Genomic DNA, 8,706 nt, shown 5'->3' on the forward strand with positions numbered 1-8,706 from the left:
AGGTTCAGTTTTCCGAAACAAATATCTATTCGGTTAATCACACGCTTCACATACCAAACACCATTTTTTTTAAACATTGTACCACAGGTAACAGGTAATAGAAAAATCTTGTTTTCATATAGTGTAGGTAAATATTTATCAAACTGATAACGAACTTACTTCGGAAATCGAAAACATTCCTGATAGATAACTAAGTGTGTTTTCTGTTTTCATATATTCAGTGAAAAATATGTATAAAATTTAAAATTTAAAAAAAAAAGGTTTTGTACAACCTAAAACCACAATATAGTTGATTTAATATTTTTTTTTTGTTAGTTTTTTTTTTTTTTTTTTTTTTTTTTTTTTTTTTTTTTTTTTTTTTTTGTATTTGAGTAAGAATTATGAATATAATCTGGGTAAGGCTAGGTTTAGAGTAAAAATGTGGTTTGCTGACGCAATACACGGGTGGGGGGGGGGGGATAGCTTGTATTACACCATGCTGTCTGCTTTACAAGCTCAGAAATTGTAGCTCATAGGCCCCAGACGTGAAGGAACGATGCAGACGCAGGTCGACCAATATGTTCAAAGGTCTGTTTGAGTTCATTGCTTTAAATCATGTCAAGACAACAACAAAAATGTATTCAATTCTCATTCCTATAAACACGTCGTTTCTTTGAGCTAAACATAGACATGCTTGGCTTTTGTTTATCATGTAAAGTGCAAGGCTTTTGTTATTATACAGATATTATGCAGACATGTATGTTATAGGTATATTAAATGTCAGTCCATGTAATTTATATATTATTAATATAGACAGGTAGATAGATAGATAGATAGATAGATAGATAGATAGATAGATAGATAGATAGATAGATAGATAGATAGATAGATAGATAGATAGATAGATAGATAGATAGATAGATAGATAGATAGATAGATAGATAGATAGATAGATAGATAGATAGATAGATAGATAGATAGATAGATAGATAGATAGATAGATAGATAGATAGATAGATAGATAGATAGATAGATAGATAGATAGATAGATAGATAGATAGATAGATAGATAGATAGATAGATAGATAGATAGATAGATAGATAGATAGATAGATAGATAGATAGATAGATAGATAGATAGATGGATGGATGGATGGATGGATGGATGGATGGATGGATGGGTGGGTGGGTGGTGGGTGGGTGGGTGGTGGGTGGGTGGGTGGGTGGGTGGGTGTGTGGATATGTAGTAAGGTAGGTAGGCAGGCATATCTATATGCAAGTAAACCACATCCATGTATATTATTTATGTTGCAGTGCTACAGGGCCACTAAGTGTACATTCACTTGAAACCGTCAACTTTTAACTAGTCAGCAGAAGTTAACCCTGAAACATCAACACAAATATTTCAAACAAAAACATTTTCAACACACTTGTAGCTGTTCAGCTTCTGACACGCGTTTGTTCATTAAAGATTATTTATTGTTATAATGATTCTTAAGTAGGACATCGTTTCTAAGACCGTTTTTTTTATTTATTTTCTTTTACGTTTTAAAAAAATAAAATACCGATGAAGTGCCCTGGTTCTCTTAGCAACGATAAAAGCAAAAGCTATAATTCATTTTTAAACATTTTAAGAAAGGTCTAAAATTGTTGTTTGTTTTTTAAGTAGAAAAAAACAAACTAAAATTGTGCCCCGTAAATTTGTAAGTGAAAACTCTCTGCAGTTTTATCTACCTCTTATATCGATTAAAAATAAATAAATAGTAACAAACTCGTGTTGGTTACGTACAATTAAGGACGTCAGTTAGTGGTGTTACCTGTTTGGATTTCATCCTGTGATATCCACTAATTGACCTGTTCAATTGCCATCCTGTGATATCCACAAAATGACCTGTTTAATTGCCATCCTGTGATATCCACAAAATGATAAGCTTGGGTGCAATGTTGTGATATCCACGACTCACCTCTCTTTTGCCGTTATTGATGTTAAGTGCTCACAGACTTTAGCATAATAATGCAGTCATTAGTTTTGGTAACCATACAAATATATTGTGATCGACCAGCTACACTCTACCTTTGATGATACATACACTGTATATTTTGTATTTGTATTAGCTGCACTTTAAGTCCTGAGATAAAAGGGATTTGAACCCAATGGTCGAATGGTAGAGCGTTCATCTGCTAGCCTGTATGGATCTCGGTCCGGACTCCAGACTTTATGACATCCCGGAGTCAACTCAGCTCTGACCCATGTTTGGGAAAGTAAATACGGCTGGGCATAGTGCCGACCACATCATTCCTTCATACGCCGAGGTCAAGAAACGTATGAACTCTACTTCATCTTCCCCATGAATCGTAAATCTGAAAGGGGAAATTAACATTTTCCTTTACTGTACTTGAGTTTGATCTTCAAGTACTACATCCGACCTCTCTGGGAAATATTTTTTTAAATAAAAAAAAAGCATCGTAGATACATAAAGTGTACATCAGATGTGAGAAAGCTTTTTAGAATGTCGCAGTTAAACTTTAAAATCCAGCAAAGGAAATGAAAACGTGTTTATTGAGTGTTAAAATTTGTGTGCGCTATAATACACGTAACTTACTTTACACGCTTCGGTTTTTCCAGTTTGGTTTTTATATCTTTCAAAAGTATGTACGAATTCTTTTATTGAGCTGTATTGACATAAAATGTAAGTTAAACTTCTCATCAAAGAAATTCAAAACCCACTTTTGTTGTTGGAAATGTTTCCAAATATAAAAACTTTGGAAATATAAAGCTACCCCTACTGAAGAAACAGAAAAAAAATTGACAACATATGTTTCTTAATTTTACTTTGGCTAGCGATGAATGAAGTGCTAAATTCTAACTGACACTTTCGTTTGTTTTATGATGTGTTCTTATTTATCTTGGCACGCTGCGAGAGTTAGACTAACCTTACACAGAAATTGTTTCGATTCGAAGGTCACTGTGACATGGCCACTTAATAATAGCTCTCTTGTACCTGTACAAGTTTGTCTAATTATTGAACACTATTGCAGCATCTTAATCCACCTCAGCATAGTTAGGGACTTTTGTTATATTAAATATAATATTATATACAATGTTATATCTTTGTAAGTTATCGTTTCGAACCTGGCGGTCCAGAGGCGTAGTGACCCTTCCCGGCGCCCGGGGACAAACTTTTCGATTTGCACCCCCCCCCCCCTCAAGATTTCGATTTGCACCCCCCCCCCCCTCAAACTTTCGATTTGCACCCCCCTCAAACTTTCGATTTGCACCCCCCCTCAACCTTTCAATTTATTTTTCTCACCCATATGTCCCGCCCCCCCCCCCCCCCCTCGCTACGCTACTGTGGCGGTCCATGTTCCAGATGAGGTATGGATCACCAGTTTCTGTGTTCTCGGCGTATGGAGTGATGGTGTAGTCAGCAATATGCCCAGCCGCCTTTATTTTAAGTGAGTCAGGTACCCAACAGGACTTGGTGATCTCAAGAACTTCCTAGTGACTCAGCTAACCTGATAGAAGGCTGGATACCAGATGTAAAGAGCAACACAAGAAATATATGTTTTAAAGACTTTGTATGTCTGTATGGTCGATGATATTTGTATATGGCTGATGAATATCTGTATGCTTGATGCTGTTTTTATGCTTGTTGGTATGCTTGTATGTTGATGTTGTGTTTGTATGTTGGTTGCTATGTTTGTACGTTGGTTGCTATGTTTGTTTTTATGCTGGTTGCTATGTTAGTACTCTGTTTGCTATGTTTGTATGTTGGTTGCTATGTTTGTATGCTGGTTGCTATGTTTGTTTTTATGCTGGTTGCTATGTTAGTACTCTGTTTGCTATGTTTGTATGTTGGTTGCTATATTTGTATGCTGGTTGCTATATTTGTATGCTGGTTGCTATATTTGTATGCTGGTTGCTATATTTGTATGCTGGTAGCTATATTTGTATGCTGGTTGCTATATTTGTATGCTGGTTGCTATATTTGTATGCTGGTTGCTATATTTGTATGCTGGTAGCTATATTTGTATGCTGGTTGCTATATTTGTATGCTGGTTGCTATGTTTGTATGTTGTTTGCTATGTTCGTATTAAACAAGCCGGAGTCATGAGTCTAAGCCGGAGTCAATCATGGAGTCACTACCCCTCCTGCTAATATCCTTCTTCGCAATTGATCTCGAATCACCAACAAAAGGAAGTAGCTTTTGTTTCAACTTTTCTGTTTTCATACCCGAGGCTCCCCTAGCATTGTACGAGTACAGAAAACTAGAAACAATAGCTGAACATGAAAGGCCATCGATTAGACATCGTCATTGATCGAAGGTCATCGATGAAATCATGATGAGTAATCTAGTGTTTCCGTGACGCGGGTTGTCGCCCTTTAATTACACATTAAATTAATTTATTGCTTCCACTTGATGGACGGGTTTCTAATTAGGTTTTCAACTTTAAAAAAAAAAATAATAATGATTTATTGATGCACGGTTGCTATGGCTACCTGAGAAGCTGTTACTGCGGAAATGTGTTTGCCGCTGGGGAATGAAAAGAAAGGGTGGGGGGGGGTAAGTCTTGCGTATACTGGTGCTATGAATATTACCATACACCACCACACTGTTGGTACAAAAGGAAACATTGGTCAGCACATTCAGCGATTCCGGTAACACTAACAAAACTCTTCACCGCACTACCATAGAACAAGAGATAATTCTAACCTTAAAACAATATGGTGTGAGCTAAAATATTGTGAAAAGTTTTGTTAAATCATAAATAAAAAATAAATCTTATATTACGTTGTTGTTTTTTTATACAAATATAAATTTTAAAAATATTACAGTAACACATTTTAGCACGATGCAGGAATTTTTAATTGCTAAAAAACCATAGGCAACTTATTCCTGATGGCTGTCCACACGTCTGAAAGAAACGACAACACTTTGCATTTTTATGGCCTTTTCTGGTCAATACACATCGGGCACTGATTAGTGACGTAATGGTCCAATCAGGGGCAAGATACACCTTTCTCCGTGATGGAGCCCCAATAGTAGGCCCACGTGTTTTTCAATGATCCCCAGCAATTCACAGTTCTTCTGCTTCAATGAGCAAGTGACGAAATCCCGGGCGTTTTTGCACATGCGCGTCAAGTCGAAAAGGCGGAAGATGGATTTTGAGATGAACTCGCTCGCGCATTTTTTCAGCCCTTCCATGCAGTCTGGCTTTTCGTAACCGTCATCGTGTTTTGACTCGTGTTTTGACTTGTATTTTGACTCGTGTTTGGAATCGTATTCTGGTTCGTCACTAGGCTCGTATTTTGACTCGTATTTGGGCTCGTGTTTTGACTCGTATTTTCGCTCGTATTTTGGCTCGTATTTTGGCTCATCACTAGGCTCGTATTTTAAATCGTATTTTGGCTCGTAACTAGGCTCATGTTTGGGCGCATAACTTGGCTGGTATTTTGGCTCATAACTGGGCTCGTATTTTGGCTCATAACTGGGCTGGTATTTTGGCTCGTAACTGGGCTCGTATTTTGGCTCATAACTGGGCTCGTATTTTGGCTCATAACTGGGCTCGTATTTTGGCTCATAACTGGGCTCGTATTTCGGCTCATAACTGGGCTGGGATTTTGGCTCATAACTGGGCTGGGATTTTGGCTCATAACTGGGCTGGTATTTTGGCTCATAACTGGGCTGGTATTTTGGCTCATAACTGGGCTGGTATTTTGGCGCATAACTGGGCTCGTATTTCGGCGCATAACTGGGCTGGGATTTTGGCGCATAACTAGGCTGGTATGTTGGCTCATAACTGGGCTGGTATTTAGGCTCATAACTGGGCTGGGATTTTGGCGCGTAACTAGTCTGGGATTTTGGCGCATAACTGGGCTGGTATTTTGGTTCGGCTTTGGGCTCGTATTTTGGCGGAGGTGTGGTCTCGTAAACGTCTTTAACGTGCCCGTATTCCGGATACTCTTGAGCGTGGACTACAGCTGTTAGCATTAAGGTCGCCATGACTGCGGAGAACATCCAAGAGTTCATTTTTCTGTATAGAAAAATTTCGAAACGCCGATTAAAAACTTGAAATGTTGTGTGTTGAGCAGATTCATGTTAAAATAATGTGTAAGGATAAAGTTTAGCATATTCCATTCGTAGAATAATGTTTCATTGTTTGCGTATATATTATCAATCCAAACAAAACCATAAAATAAACACTAACTCTTAAGTATAAATTGATTCCGAGTGTCATTATAGATACCCTTAACGTAAACTTCCCTTTCAAAACCTGAAGGTCTAAGGGACAAGTGAAGTAGAGTTCACCTGTTTCTGTGACCTCGGCATTTGAAGGGTTATTGTGGTCAGCACTATGACCAGCCGCCTTTACTTACCCTAACGTGAGTTAGGTACCCATCAGAGCTGGGTGGACTCAGGGGTGGTCTACTGACTTGAACCCGGATTCGAACTCGAGATTTAGAGTTAGCAGTCTAGCTCTCTAGATACACTTAACGCTAAGTTAAAACGTTCCCTAAGCACAATCTAGGTATCACATTCCTGGTAAGCCACTAAGCTACATGTTGTACTTGTACTACGCTATAGTTCATCCACTAAGCTATATATATAGTACTGCACTAAGCTATATATAGTACTTGTGTAAAGTAGGATATAGAAGAAGCACTACGTTACATATATTTCCTGCACTAAGCTAGAAATAGTTCCTGTACTAAGCTAGAAATAGTGCCTGCAATAATTTATATAGTACCTGCACGAGGCTAATATAGTACTGTAGTAAGATAGATAAGTAACTACACCAAGTTAGATAAGTACCGACAGTAAGCTAGATATAGTACTTGCACTATGCTAGATACGTAACTGTACTAATTGAGACATAATGCACTAAGGTAGAGAAAGTACCTGCACTAAAGTAGAGAGTACCTTTGGCCTTTAAGTCCCTGCAAGCTTGTCGTTTCTTTCCAAACGTGATCTAGAACAGCACCTTTTATACCACCTTGAGATCCTGTGGTAAAAACTGCTTGAACTTCGTAATTAGATCTATAAGTTAGCGGTTCTAAAATATTTTTAAAAACACAACCTCGTATAGTATTTTAATGACGATGCTAGAAAACATTCATAGGAGCTTTTTTTTTTTTTTTTTTTGGGGGGGGGGGGGGGGTAGCCTCTGAGATGTTATTTACAGCGTCGGTTTGCCTTGCTTTAGAATTACATTTTTCTTCATCGTCTTGTGTCGACTGGTACAGGTTTTACACGAATAAGACTTATAAATTTCCTTATTATTTACAGTGATAGTTAAAAAATACGTTGTTATCCTTCTATTAAAATAATAATTTTTTTTACTGGAGTCTAGATTATTTGTGATTATAGAAACAATTATACTATAAGCAAAATATGGATTGAGTAAGCTCCCTTTAATCAGCTCTAAAATATATTAAGTAACAAATGAAATGTATTTTTTTACATTCAGATTAGAGATAGAGATGTCACTTTAGTAAGGTTATGCTTACACACATTTGAACACATACACGTACATATCAACACACACATATATATATATATATATATATATATATATATATATATATATATATATATATATATATATATAAAACACTTGAATCGTTAACACTTCACATTTTTAGAACTATCGAAAGCGACGAGCATTTACTTTTAATCCATCCAATGTTTAAAAGATCTTTTTCCCTCCGATCATCCCATGGTGTCTGTGCGAGGACCTCTATCTTTGTTATCATCGAACTTACTTCAAAGGGACTCTTTGTAATTTATTGCTAATCATATTCATAAGCCGATGATGTGAAACGCCGAATAATTACGAGAAAAACTAGCAGCATCCAGGTCAAAAAAAAACATCAGGCAAGTTCACGAGTTCTGAAACAATTCACTTTTTTTTATGTTTTTAATTTAACTCTTTATTTATTTCTGACCACTGACTGAAGCTTTGACGTTTAGCTGTTTAATTCAGTGGCGTAGGCAGGGGGGGTTAGGGGGGTCATAACCCCCCCCCATAGACCCCTCGGTATATTATAGAAAAAGTATGTAGGGGGGTGCAAATCGAAAGTTTGAGGGGGGGGGGGGTGGAAATCGAAAGTTTGAAGGGGGGGGGGGGGGGGGGGGGTGCAAATCGAAAGTTTGTCCCCGGGAAAAAATTGGAACCCCCCCCCCCCCTTGAGACGATCCTGGCTACGCCACTGGTTTAATTGTTTTATTTTCTACTTTTCAGTAATTCATAATTCACTCCCCCATGCTTCGACTGAAAATATTTTGCTTTAAAACACTATCAGTGGCTGGTAAAGACGATTATCCTCACCCTCACTCTCCCACCCCCACCCCTCCCGCGAACTCCGTGAAAGCAGCCGTCTGTGACGACAGTTTACAGACGACAATGAATAGTTATGGCAGAAATTGTTATTACCTCCCCTTTTTAAATCTAAATTATCTGCCCCTACCCCTAATAGCCGACCCTGCTCTACGATTGTAAACATTCGGGGTGAACCACAGCTCACCTGACAGGTGGGGAATATTTGAATAATAAATTATCTGCCCCTAATAGCCGTCACTAACCCGGCTCTACGATTGTAAACATTCGGGGTGAACCACAGCTCACCTGACAGGTGGGGATGAGGCTGGTGGCTAAGCTGCGTGGTGTTTTCTATGGTCTCTGTGAAGAGAATTATATATATAGATAGAAGATATAGATGTCGTA

The 8,706-nt window shown here is 37.9% G+C and overlaps 1 protein-coding gene across 1 annotated transcript; it reads right to left on the reverse strand.

The window, feature by feature from the left end:
• Nucleotides 1–4,835: 4,835 nt before the first annotated feature.
• Nucleotides 4,836–6,935, reverse strand: LOC131929377 (adhesive plaque matrix protein). The gene is made up of 2 exons (XM_059285532.1): nucleotides 6,903–6,935; nucleotides 4,836–6,015 (listed from the first exon to the last, which is right to left on the reverse strand). The coding sequence occupies exon 2, from the start codon at nucleotides 6,009–6,011 to the stop codon at nucleotides 4,962–4,964; it is 1,050 nt and encodes a 349-aa protein (XP_059141515.1). The 5' UTR covers nucleotides 6,012–6,015; nucleotides 6,903–6,935; the 3' UTR covers nucleotides 4,836–4,961.
• Nucleotides 6,936–8,706: the final 1,771 nt, after the last annotated feature.

Source organism: Physella acuta, unplaced genomic scaffold (genome assembly GCF_028476545.2).
Source record: "Physella acuta isolate Inbredline_101_S28 unplaced genomic scaffold, ASM2847654v3 ptg001622l, whole genome shotgun sequence".
NCBI classification, from domain to species: Eukaryota; Metazoa; Mollusca; class Gastropoda; family Physidae; genus Physella; species Physella acuta.